The sequence below is a fragment of the Lissotriton helveticus genome, chromosome 10 (assembly GCF_964261635.1).
Source record: "Lissotriton helveticus chromosome 10, aLisHel1.1, whole genome shotgun sequence".
NCBI lineage: Eukaryota > Metazoa > Chordata > Amphibia > Caudata > Salamandridae > Lissotriton > Lissotriton helveticus.
The window spans coordinates 200,357,573-200,371,572 of NC_136071.1; the positions used below are offsets into that span (position 1 = coordinate 200,357,573).

The 14,000-nt window shown below is 46.8% G+C and overlaps 1 protein-coding gene across 1 annotated transcript in view; it reads right to left on the minus strand.

The window, feature by feature from the left end:
- Positions 1–4,052: 4,052 nt before the first annotated feature.
- The window catches only part of CDR2 (cerebellar degeneration related protein 2), a 133,646-nt gene continuing 123,698 nt past the window's right edge, over positions 4,053–14,000 (minus strand). Inside the window, exon 5 of the mRNA XM_078665129.1 lies at positions 4,053–6,744. Within this exon, the coding sequence (XP_078521255.1) occupies positions 5,883–6,744 (862 nt within the window). The 3' untranslated portion in view covers positions 4,053–5,882. The remainder of the gene's footprint in view (positions 6,745–14,000) is intronic.

Below are 14,000 nucleotides of genomic sequence, written 5' to 3' on the forward strand. Positions count from 1 at the left end.
TTCGGGCTGGACTGCTCCCATGAGGCACAGGGTCAGTCTGATTTGCATAAGGCCATGTCTGAACTGGGGAGGTGGAGTGAGCTAAAGAATGATGATGGATAAAACACAGGTCAGCTGAATCGGGTGAGTGTTTGATTTGCTCCAACGCTCCGTCCGTCATCCCCTTTGGTATCGCACTGGAACTTCAGGTCCACTGCAGAGCCCGCATATGCCATCTGGCATAGACTGCCAACAGGATGCCGTAGAGCATCAGGCCCAGTAGCCGGAGGGGTATCCTGACCAAAACCCGGGATAGAGGCGGACAGATCGGAATCATAGCCCGAATATACCGGACTCGCTTTTCAGGAGGATAGACCCGAAACTGCGTCGTGTCCAGAACCGCTCCGACGAAGAGGAGCTTCTGAGATGGAGTCAGGTGCGACTAAGGCACGTTGATGGAGAACCCCAGCGAGTTCAGGAGCCAAAGTCTGGAGGTGGGAAAACGACTGCATGGGGCGAGTCCGCCTTCAACTGCCAGTCGTCAAGATAGGGGAAGACTGGAGCACCGGATGTGCGCAGATGAGCTGCGACCACCATCATCACTTTCGTGAACACCCGAGGGGCGCTGGTAAGGCCAAAGGGGAGCACAGTAAACTGTAGGTAACGTCGGTGGGCCGGCAGAACGGAAAAATAGGTATCCTGCAAGTCCAACACTACCATCCAGCGTCCAGGGTCAAGGGCAGACCGGAACTGAGCTAACGTCAACATTTTGAAGTTCTACTTCCAGAGGAAGCTGTTGACGTTCCTGAGATCCAAGATAAGATGCAGGTCTTTGTCCTTCTAAGGCACCAGAAAGTAGTGGGAGTAGCAATCACAATCTACTTCTGGGGCAGGTACTCACTTGATGGCTTGACCAAGAGAGCAATAACTTCCTGTTGGAGACGGGGCAGATGATAAACGACATGCGATGGTACTGAGGTGGCATGGCTTAAAGGGGGGGGGGGAGGGGGTGGTGGTAGTTTTGAAGGGTAGGGAGTATCGGCCATCAAAGGGCATGTCCATAAGGGTAGCTTGGACATCCCCAGAAAAGCCAGTCTCTCTCAGCCAGGCGTAGTGTCGAAGGACTCCAGACGTGGAAATCGTCCTGCCTAGCGAGTCGGTGGTATCCAGTCCACAGCAAATGGTAAATTTTGCTGCATCTCTCCCCTCTGCAACTGCACGGGGAACTACGGCCTGGGCTTCCCCCAGGAACTGAGGCAGCACTTGCGCCACCGTATCCCACACAGAGTGGGTGTAACGGCCCAACAAACATGCAATGTTTACCGACCACCAAGCCCTCAGGGGTGGGGTGTTGGGAGAGGAAAGTGGGGTTGCCCGGAGCTGGGCGGTGGCGTCGGGCAATCATCCTATCCACAGGAGCCCCTGTGTTGGGCCTGGACAAGGTGCCCAAAAGGATGTCAGGGAGGGCTTCATTAAACGGTAGAAGGGGCTCCGAAGAGATCACTGCCGGTTGAAGCACCTCTGTCAGGAGGTTAGTCCTGACTGCCACCGTATGTAGCTCGAGGTTGAGAGCCTCTGCCACCCAACGTAACACCATGGCGTAAGATGCTGCCTCCTCTGTAGCCACGGTAGGAGGCGACAACATGCCAAGGTCTGGAGAGGTATCCAGACCACTGGCTTCCCCCAGTTCCTCTCCCCAGTCCGGTTCATAACCTAGCTGGTCAGTCAAAGGGTCTCCAGACCCCTTCCAGTCCTCCTCACCCTCCTCTGGCTGACTATCTGGTCTCAAAGAGCCAGGGTAGAACAGGAGCACAACAGTACCAGTCGGTGCGTTGGTCGACAACGGCTGGGGACATAACCGGCATCAGCTGTAGACGTGGTGCCACTTCAATCGGCGCCGGAGGTGTAACCGGCGCAGATCCATTTCCAGGCCTGGATCTAAGGAGGCCCTGTGGTGCCGAGGCCAAAGCCGCTGGCTTTGAAGGCCCAGAGCCCCCAGCCGAGTCCACGGGGCCCGAAGGCGCGCCGGCGGGGTCGGGTGCCCAAAGATGGCAAGCATTGCTTCGTAAAATATACAAAGCTGGGCAGGGATCGCGGGAAGGGAGGGAAACTCAGAGTCGACCGTTGGGGCTCCGCACGTGGAGCTGCAGGAGTGGCACCACCAGCATCCCCCCGTTGCATCGGCCGACTGATGGGGAGTAGTCGAAGAGCGACGACTTTGAAGAAGACTGGTGGTGGTGTGGGCTCTGCGACCGGGACATCGGACGGCGTGGAGCAGACTGCCAGGCCTCGAGAAGCTTTCGGGACCGCTCCCACAAAGACTTCGTATTCATGGTCCGGCAGTTGGAGCACGATTTGGGATTGTGGTTGCACTAAAGGCAAAACAGCCACACACCATGCAGATCAGTCCCCGACATCAGTCGGCTGCAGGAGCCGCAAGCCTTGAAACCGGGCATTCCTGAATAGCACCAGGAATCGAAGACTCAAAATCGACGTTGACAAAAGTCAGCAAAAAAGTCAGTCAAAAAGTGACTGGAGGTACCGCTCTCTCCGGATCTGAGCTGGCTGGCATGTAAAAAGAAAGAACTGATGTCAGCGTGCGAGGGCGGCGTCTAAGTAGCTACCACGACGTCATCCGGGTGATGACGATGCCAACGACTAACATGGAGCCGACCAACACCACCTTTCGACGCGAAGGGGTACTGCTAACGAAAAACTTTCTGGATCCAGTCTGTTACCTGGGGGTAATTCCAAGGTAAGGAATCTATAACTAACTGTTTCTTTCAGATATGTGTCTTCAAAGTTGTATATGAATTTTAAAATCCAGTTTCGTTTATGGGAGCCTGAAGTTGCTCCACAATGGTTTTTAAAGCCATACTATAGATGGTAGAGAAGAAAATGTGAAAACGGTTGGCAGGGTTCTTGTTGAACGGTTGCTGCACATTAGGACTCACATTTTACAGTCTTCGGTTGTACGTCTTAGGTTATTTTTATTTTATTTTTTTTGTCTTGAATGAAATCCCTTTAGTTTGTTCGTAACAGCTAAAACTGCAATACATTGGTTTTGCTGGCTGATAAGGGTGCTCTGATACCTCACCTCCAGCTTCTTACATTTTCCCACCTGCTGGTGGTTCATTTAAGCAGAGCAGTGTGGGCGGCAAAATGTCCAAACTGAGTAAGGAGCAGGAGCTCTGCACACCTTAGAATTCACCAACTGAAATCAGTCACCCAGCCGTGTCGGCTTTAGTTCAAGAGCTCAGTGGGATGAGCATTGCCCCAAAAGCAGATGCTCACTTGCTATCAAAATATCATCAAAAATGTTGGGTATGCAGGCCACAGTGAGGGACTCACTCATACTCACCTCTAAGCTGCCATCCAGCATCAGAAACCCTCTTCAAATGAGTCGCCCTGGGGTTTTCCAGATCACCAATACTGGTGCCAACGAGGAAGCCTCACCAGTGATATAGAGGATGTCTGTTAGGTTAGCCATTAGTACTGAGATGCATGCCTTCAGGTCCTCATATCTATTTTCTGGCATGTTGTTAAGGCATAATGCCACGCCTCACTATTAAAGATTTTCATCCGAATTAGAACCCTGTGTGGAAAACACACATTTTTGTTCGATGGGTGAGAGCCAATAGCCTTTTGGGTGTAGGCGGTCAGGCATTAACTGGTGTTAATAGCTCTTCCCATGGATTACGGGTCACCATCATTAGTTCAGGGCTGTAACTAAGTAGCAGGCAATTAACATGGATAAAGCTCTATTAAAAGGGAGAAGCGTGAGCATTGGGTACTAATGCTGTAAAGCAAGGTGCCATGAACCTGATCTCATGCTAGCCACCTTCCCAAACAATACAGGAATTTGTAAATAACACAGGAGAAGCCAATTAAATTATCTCAGCTAATCAGGCTGATAGCACGGAAGTATGAATGTGTGTTCTGCAAAGCAGAATTACTACCAGATACAGATAAATAATAAAATATGAATGCATATTACATATTACATATTACATACTGATTTACAATGTTCACGATACCATGCACACAACAGAAAATGTACTGCAAGACAAAGGCAAGTGGAGAAAATATATTTTTACAGTAAGAAAACATTTCTCGAACAGTTACAAGAAAATGTTACCAGAATGTACATATTTGACTATGCAGAAGCAAATGTGCTGTTTTCTGACAAACCTTGTGCTTCACATAGCACAACCGCTATGTATATTTACATATATAAACTCTCATAATATTTAAAGTAATTTGATCTCTTTAAATAATAAAGGAATTATTTCTAAATAGATTTAGTCTATCTACATGTGTCCTTTGGATTCCCTATCAATACTGCTCATGAGAAACCAAAACGACCGCTATAAATTGTCTTCTACCTAACAAAAATGCAGGCAGGTACTATTTACTAAGGTGCCTAGCATAACGCGCAGAGCAACCCATAAAATGAGTGCATGCACTAAAGTCCATTAGATTAGTAAATAAATCTTCAACAATGCACTATAGTCCATTATATCAGTAAAGTATCTTCCACAGTTGATATGGGCACCTCATCTCGGTAGCTCACTTGCACTTTTCATACATACAAAGGCACTCCTTACCTCTGAAGTTACACAACCCTGGTACAGCTAAACGTCTCAGATTTAGTTCCTAATTTGTTCAGTACCTTTGTCTAGTACAGTGATGTAATCTTGCTAAGGGACTGACGTGTAAACCTTTCTTCATTAAAGTGCACTCCATATTTACAGAACTGGTTGCAATCACATTTCAAATGAAAACCTTTTTTCAGAAAGTATTACACTTCTATGCGTAAAATCCCATTTTCCTAGTGCCTACTCAAGTTTTGTGTGCTCTCAGTCACCCTACATTACAGTGAAAAGGTCTTGAACCCGAGTGGTATCTTTAAACCCAGCTACTGCTAGATAACGTGTGTTAGTGAACTAATCTTTCCATTGATGAAACGTCTACACAAGCATGAATTACATCCAAGTGAGGTAGTAGTGCCATTTCCAATACAGCAGGTATAAAACAAAGAAACCAAAATGTTCCAACCATGGTGCGCTTCTCACTCGAAAGGGAACAATGCTTATAAAAAAAAATCTTTGACAAATTCTAAAATAATGCACCACCTTCTGTTCCTATTTAGCAAGGTTTTCACGACAGGCAATGAAATATCAAACCGCCTGTGAAAAATTAGGCAACCATTGTTGGCTAACATCAAAATGCACGAATTACAAAGGGTGGCTGAACACAGTCCATCTTCAGTAATTTAACAAAACGGATGAAGTAAGATTAACAGTGTGCCAAATCATGAAGCGAAAACTGGAAAGATGCATCGTATTATATCTTCTTAACAGCGGCCTATGCTATGGAAATGTATTATTTATTGCCGATTAGGTACATTTTCCCCATGTCCATTTGGCCAACTAAGCATAAAATGGGCAAAGAGTACAATGCTGAAAAAGTACGCACCATCTTAGTTTCTTGTATGAATTAAGAGAATTGTAGATGGACACCGCATAATCCCGCAAACATCCCTACTGGATGCAGATGTCCTCTTCTTTTTTAGGTTTTTTTTTTTTTAAGTTACAATGATGCTCCACAGTGAAAATCCAGTTTCATATTGAAGTTGTTCATTTCAATCTGTCAAATATACGAATGTTATTTGCTGGCCGTTGTAGCAGTGAATTCTTACCCAAAGACTTACTTGCCAAACAGTAAAGCAGATATTGCACATTTGAGGCAGAACACATATACATAACATTTTGTCCTTTATGTCACATCATGGGACCATGTCAATGATACTTCAACAACACACTACCCACTTTTTTTTAAGCTGGCAACAGAAAACACTTAATCTGAAAAGAAAAGTTGATTTGTGCGAGTATCTAATTACTTCAGGGGACAGAAGGTTGGGGAGAAAAATATTTGAATTTTTTTCTCTGTTCTCGGATTTCTTCCTTTGTTTTGTTGATGCCGTTGAAAATTTGTTGAAAGAGAGCTTTGTATTCGGGTTGTGTGCTGAAGGGTGACCCAACTAGCACAGACTTTGACTCATGACTGCTCGTTGTAAGATCATCGGGCTGGGGGGCGCCCGCAATGCTGTCTTTGGTAGTCCACCTGGAAGTCTGCACAGCTTTGTGGCTTAAGGAATCTTCACAGATGTGACGCCTTTGAAGGAGCTCCTCATATTTAACCTTGAGCGCACTATACTGAGCATCCACTTCATTGAGCAGTGATATTCCCCTCTGTTTCACAGCCTCAGCCCTCCTAGCACAGGTCTCTTCATGATCATTCACAATTTCTTCTGCTGTGATGCTGCCAATAAACTGCTCACTTCTTATAATCTCTTTATCCAGCTCGGTTATACCCAACTCCTCTGAAGTCAATAGGTTGTCCTCATTTTCTGAAGGTTCCCTAAACGAAACAAAGGATTCGGGAACCATTTCCTCGATGGCACTCATGAACATGTTCTCCGATTTGCAGATCTGCCTCATTTCTGCCACTTCGGATTCAAGCTCCCTTGCTCGAGCTCTGTATAATTCAGAGTCACAAAGCCTTTGCTCAAGTTCTGAGTTTTCTCCAATCATGAGATTGTACTCCTCTTCAATAGTTTCCCTCTTTTTTCTTTCCAGGCCCAGTTGAGTCTTCAACTGCTTTAACGTCTTTTTCAGGTTATCATTTTCATCTTCCAAAGGGCTTGGCTGACTTGGAAGTGAAGTAATTTTTTCTGCAAATACATGATCGTAAACAAAATACCTACGGAAATAAAGAAACCGCATGTGAATATTGTGATTATATGTGTACCATTTGTTTAAAACGTGTAAATAAAATGCTGTTCAAAGTAGAAAAAACGTTTTTTACCATTATAAAATAAAAATCTATACTTGTTAACATTTTTTTCTGTCAGGTACTATCACAATAAAGACAATTTACTATTTGTCCCTAGAGCACTTTAGACTGAATTCTAGTTAGGTATGCAACAATATTGACGCAAAAAAACGAAAGGCGTAACTCCTAGTTACTAGGGTAAACCCAAATTTCTTGGAGTTCATCATTACCAACCCTTGGGTGAATGACAAGAGGACAAACATATGCATACAACTTTAGCAGTGAGATGACCATGTACCATACAGCACACCTTACCAATGCCCTTTCAGTCTGCCACTGTTCCAGAGAAAACTTCAGACCTGAAACGGAGAGCGGAGGAAGAGCTTTGGCTATGTAGACCAACTTATGAATTATATGTGTAGATCCGCTATGCACGCCACGTTTCTTCCACATCTCTCCACTTGGTGGGAACACAGCATCTGCCACAGTGGGTAACACAGGCCAATGCCAGGTTTCTAGCCAAACAGATTATAAACAACAACCTAACCAAAGTAGACATCTACTCTAGAATTCCCTTTCAGGCACTGATTGGGTTTAGCACCTACCAGTGCTGGAGAGGGCCAGGACAGACCAGGCACTCCAAGAGAGTAGAGCTTGGAACCATTGTTGGTGTTTCTCAAGTGCAGCAGAAGATTGTTGTGGAAATGGGGCATAATGAGGCAGTACCCCGGTTTTCAGACAGCTCGCATTATTCCCTTGCAGCCCACCCATCCACTAGTGACATGACCACTGCAGCGGTTACAGCTCTGCTTGTACCCAGCTCGACCTGCCCTAGGATGGCTTTTTGTACATTTATGGACAAAAGGGCAGACCACATCTATTCGAAATAGATCATAAATGCGAGTTGACCTAATCATATGAATCAACATTTGTGATATAATGGAAGCACAAATGGGTCTTCATTAACCCTCATGTCCACATATATATGTACACAGTAATTCTATGGCACACTGAACAGGATAAAAACAACACATCTGCTGCGGTACAAACGTGTACGGATAGTTCTAATGTAGCTCTTCTACTTTCATCTCCCTTCCAGCAATATCTTTCTAAAAAAGGCCACCCCCTCAATGCAGTCAATATATTGTGGGCTTATTGCACCAAGCCCTTAAACCTCCCCTCCCCCCATTAGAAATTCCTCAGTTGGCTCCCCTACGAAGCAAGAATTGAACTAAAAATTTTTATCCATAACTCACAAAGCTCTACCCTTCAGTACCCCAAGCTATCTCGATCAGAAGCTTGAACCTTTTGGAGGCTTCAGATCCTCTAGAAGCTCCAGGACTTTACTGCTGAAACCACAGAGACTTCAAAAAGAAAACCTACAACAGAGCCTTCTCTGGCATTGCACCGAGAATTTGGAACTCCCTCCCCCGAAATAAAACTGAATCCTTCAACTACATCGTTCAAGAAAGAAGTTAAACTATTATTTATAAACACATTTGTGTCCTAGGGCCAAGTATCTCCTCTCTCCGAGCATATGATGACTTGTCAACTATATTCACAACTACTGCTCGCTTGTTATGCTATTGTCTTTTTGATCTATCTGTTTTAATACCGAGGTGAGACCGTCCTCATCTGGGGCGTTGCCCGATCTTGTACTGATCTAGATTATAACATTATTACTACTACTTGCCAGTTAAGCGATTTAAAAAAAAAACTATTCGTCTTAACATTGAGGTTCACCGTACTCATCTGGGGTGTTGATTTATCCTGTATGGTTCTAGATTATGACATTATTGGTTCTATATGTGTCTGCTCTTTATCATTTGTAAAGCGCTCTGATACCCGCGAGTGTCATGTTCGCGCTACATCAAACTTTTCAGTATAAATAAACAGAAAATCAACCCGCTTGGTGCCATAGTGGCTGTAGTTGAATTCCACTCTTGCACTGCTGGGCAAGAACAGCCATAATTGGGTCCCATTCTGGGCATCATTCCAATGCCAGCAGAAAGTAATGAGTGCACGGTACTTGGGAAGTAACAAATATGGTAGTACTACACAGATTTAATAGAGCTCAGTCTCTCAAGAGTCAATGGTGATTTTTTTGCGGTTAATAACCGTGCCTCTTCATGCTTTGAGAGGGATTCCCCCTTGGATGCCATAGCAGTGAGAAATATAAAACCAAAAAATGGGGAATGTAGGAACAAGAGATCATCAGATGGAAGCATTCATACAACCAAAACGTGGATAGATTTAACTGTCAAATGGGTCTGAATTCCACCGATTCACAAACTTCATGTGCCCTTTGTCATTTGAACGAATGTTTATTCATTGATCTTTCTTCCCAAACCCTACAACATCAGAGAGGACCCGAGAATTGCTGCAAGTATGCAGGTGCATTGCATTTTAAACGTACAGAACCAAAGACATCCATCTAACAAACTATTCATCTCCCTTGCCTGTTCGGTCAGTGGTAGTCTTCTATACAAGAAGGATATTGCCCTCTAGCTCTAGGCCTGCATTACGTTTTGCCACAAAAATGCAAAGGGCCCCTTCGATGTAGAATGAAGGAACATTCCACCCAAGACATGCTGGAGACAGCTGCATTTGATGCAGAAGTGCCACTTTCAGACATCTGCTGAAAAGCTATGTGGATTAGCAGACACACATTCACCAAACACTAATGTCTGGGCACATGACTGTAATGGTGCAAGCAGCCCTATGCAACTGGTTTAATGAAAGACGAGCCTGCTTCCTGCTAACTTTGAAATAAAATAAGCTGCTTGGTATTCCGATACAAACTTGTGGATCTATGCAACAACATACGATGGACAATAATTTGCATTCCTATAGCTCCTCTCCTCCAGCATTGGTATTTTTCAGATTCAGATTCAAAGGGGACCCTCTCCTCCCCAGTATACAATACAATACATTCCTTCACCCTGGTGCTATGAAATCGGAGCTGTGGTGGCCTGTAGGTCGAGTAGGGAGCACAGCACGTCTGCCTCAGTGGGTGAAGTTTGGGTTGTTTGAAATGAGGTGGATGTGCTACTAAAACAAGCATTTGCATAGCTAATAGGTCTCGCCTTTGGGACCTTATAAGTATTTAGTCATGCAGCATATTATCCTGGGTGCTCTGCCGCCCTGCAGAAATAGCGATCAGAGTCACGGTGTGGGGTGGCTGATAGAGCAAAGGAAATGCAGACAATGGGAGGAGGGTGGGAGCTTGGTGAACACGGCGGGAAGGGGGCAGGAGCATAGTGAACACGACGGGAAGGAGGGCAGGAGCAAAGTAGAAAACTGCAACTGAAAATACAACGGGAGGGGGCATGCGCATGGTGAACACGGCAGGAAGGGGGCGGGAGCATAGTGAACACAGCGGGAAGGGGGCAGGAGCAAAGTAAAACAGGAACTTAGGAAACAAACAGTGCGCTTAGGTACGCCGGTCATACGCTGCACAGTGCTTTGAAGCAAACCAGGACGGATATCCAACAGCAGTCGCACAGCTCAGTTCTGAAGCCTGCAGCTCTGCAGAAATAGCGTGAAATGCTTGTGTTAATCTGCACATAAGATCATTGGGATCCTTCAAAATAAACACCGTTAGATGCATAAGGTACTACTTGCGTAAGGATGTATCTGTAAGAGACATTAGTTAGGGATAGATTCCTTACCTTAGAATATTCCCCAGGCGTCAGTCTGGATCTGGAAAGTTTTCTGCTTAGCAGTTCCCCTGCTCGCCAGTAGGTGGCATCGTAAGCACCGGGATGACGTCACGGAGACTACTAAGGCACCACCCATGCGCGCTGACGTCCCTTCTGTACACAAACTTTCCGCGACGAAACGCAGACCCATGCAAGATACTGACCATTGGTGCATAAAAGGGGATGACCTTAACCCTAGCAATCAGCTCGCAGAACAGGGAGGATGGGTGGGGCGGTAAGGAATCTATCACTAACTAATGTCTCTTACAGATATATCGTTACACAAGTAGTAACTTGTGCATCTGAAAGAGACACGTTAGTGAAAGATTCCTTACCTTAGAACAGATACCCCAGCAATACCAACCCCGGTGGTGGGTCTGCGAACAAGATTAAACCAGAAAGTCACGGAGCACAGAACGGCCAAAGAAGAAGTCTCTCCGGACCTAACTGTCAAGGCAGTAGTGCTTGGTAAACGTGTGCAGCGAGGCCCACGTAGCTGCCTGACAAATTTCCTGCAGGGGAACGCCACGTCCCAAGGCAGTGGTGGCTGCCGTTGCCCTGGTTGAATGGGCACACAGCCCCACAGGAGGATCCTTCTTGGCCAAGGAGTAACATGCTTTGATGCACAAAACGACCGACTTGGAGATGGTCCATTGGGCACAGCCCGACCTTTTTTGGCGCCCACGTAGCCAAAAAAAAGCTGATCATCCACCCGGAACTGCTGTGTACGCTGCCGATAGAATGCTAGCGCACGTTTTGGGTTCAGATGGTGGAGCCTCTCCTCTTCCCTTGAAGGATGCGGAGGCGGAAAGAAGGTAGGCAAAGTGATGGTCTGCCCGATGTAGAAGGGCGTGACAACCTTTGGCAGAAAAGAAGGACGGGTCCTTATAACCACCTTGTCCGGATGAACAGAAACGAAAGGAGGTTTGGAAGAAAGGGCCTGGAGGTCACTCACTCTTCTGGCAGAGGTGATAGAAACCAGGAAAGTAGTCTTTAGAGTAAGAAGACGTAAAGGACAGTTATGAAGAGGCTCAAAGGGAGCGCACATCAGAAAAGTCAAGACAAGATTTAAGTCCCATTGAGGCATTATGAAAGGCACGGAAGGAAATATGTGCGTAATGCCTTTGAGAAAGCGGTTAACAACCGGGGACTTAAAAAGCGAAGGCTGATCAGGGAGCCTCAGGAAGGCAGAAATGGCAGAAAGATAGCCTTTGATAGTGCCCAGAGCAGAGCCCTGCTGGGCCAAAGAAAATAGAAACAGAAGAACCTCAGAAAGAGGGTCCGAAAGGGGATCCACAGCCTTTGCCGTGCACCACGCCACAAGTTTGTTCCATCGACAGGTGTATACCATTTTAGTGGAGGGACGCCTGGCTGCCAGAATGACATTACAGAGTTCGGGAGGAAGGTCGAAAGCAGTCAACTGTCGCCGCTCAATCTCTACGCATGGAGGTGGAGGTTGGACAGGTTTGAGTGGAGGACCGTCCCCTGCTGCTGCGACAGAAGATTCTCCCGAAGAGGCAGACGGATCGGAGGATCGATGCTCATACTGAGTACCTTGGGATATCATACTCTTCTAGCCCAGTCCGGAGCCACAAGAATAAGTTAGGCCCAGTCGCGCCTGATCTTCAGCACTCTGGGCAGAAGTTGTATAGGCGGAAAAGCGTACAATAGACCGCAGCTCCACTCGAGACGAAAAGGGTCTCCGAGCGAGTGCTGCCTTGGAAATTCCAACATGCAGAACCGATGACATTGCGCGTTCTCTTTGGTGGCAAATAGATCTAACCAAGGCTCTCCCCATCACAGAAAAAGACCTTGCGTCACGTCCGAGTTCAGACGCCACTCATGATCCACCATGCACCGGCGGCTGGGTTTGTCCGCCCTGGCGTTCAGAGAACCTGCCAAGTGTTGAACCACCAAGGTAATGCCCTGATGTTCCAGCCATGTCCAGAGGCGCAGAGCCTCCTGACATAGGGCACAAGACCCCACCCCGCCCTGTTTGTTGCAATACCACATGGCGGTGGTGTTGTCCGTGAACACCTGCACTACACTTCCCCGAACAGAGGGAAGGAATGCCTTCAGTGCAAGCCGGATCGCCCACAGCTCCAGAAGGTTGATAAGGAGCCGGGACTCCGCCGGAGACCAGAGGCCTCCGATCTCCGCCTCTCCCATGTGGCCTCACCATCCCAGGAGGGACGCATCCATCACCACTGTGTGCTCCAGTTGGGGAAGGGAGAGGGATCTGCCACTGACCCAATCGCGATTCGTGCGCCACCACTGCAACTGTCGTGCAGCACCCTCCTAGATGTGGACGTGATTGGACAGGTTGCCCTTATGCTGTGCCCACTGGAACTTCAGGTCCCACTGCAGAGCCCGCATATGCCATCTGGCATGTGTCACCAGCAAGATGCAGGAGGCCATCAGGCCCCGAAGCTGGAGGGCCATCCTGACAAACCCGGGATAGAGGCTGAAAGAGCGGAATCATAGCCGGAGTATCCCGGACTCGCTGCTCAGGGAGGATAAATCTGAAACAGCATCGAATCCAGAACCTCTCCCATGAAAGGGAGCTTCAGAGAGGGACTCCGATGCGACTTCGTCACGTTGATGGAGAGCCCCAGCAAATGGAGGAGGTCGGCCGTAGTCTGGAGGTGGGTGACTACTGCCTGGTGTGGTAAATAAATAAATAATACCCTATTTTTGACTAGACTTATAGCATAACAGATAGCTCAATAAATAAGAGTCAAGATTCGAGGTAGTAGGAGTTTCTGCAGGTTTATTACAGCATAAGGACAGGATCAGGACAACCTGCATAGGAATAGGACAATAGGGCCCAGCAAGACAACTGGGGCCCAGCAGGGGAAAAGAGGCCCGGCAGCTGCCGGGGCTAGGTCTGGGATGAGCGCGCTAACATTTAATAACATAACACAGGCATATATACATAGCGCAAACACATAGCATTACATTGCAGTAGGCGTAACAGTGGGTGGAGTAGAAGGCGTGACGTGTAGCAGTCGCGAGAGATAACAGTAAAAAGAGGTGTAACTGGGAGTTTACTTAGACATGTGATGCAAAACGTAACAGAATATGTCATGGATGGGCGGACACATAGGAGGGGGCTACCTAAGGAGCCGGGACCTCTAACCTAATGGTGCGCGAAAACTAGCAATGACGTATTACTAGGAGAAGCTGGGGGCTACGAACTCTGTGCTAGGAGCAGAGACTGAAGTCTGGAGGGTCGGAGCGACATGTACCTAAACCCTATCTGGTATCTAATGTTTAGGGAACATGTTGATATGAACTAGAAGTCATGAGGGGAGAGGCTAACCTGATTCTAAGACTGGACCATGCATTATTCTACATGTAGTGCGTGAAGGATATTAAATGACCATTAAATACAGTATTTCTCTAACGTGGAGCCGAGAAGGCTAGACAATGACGGAAACTATTGATGCAGTTCAGTAGCTTAGGAATGCAGAGGAGGAGGAC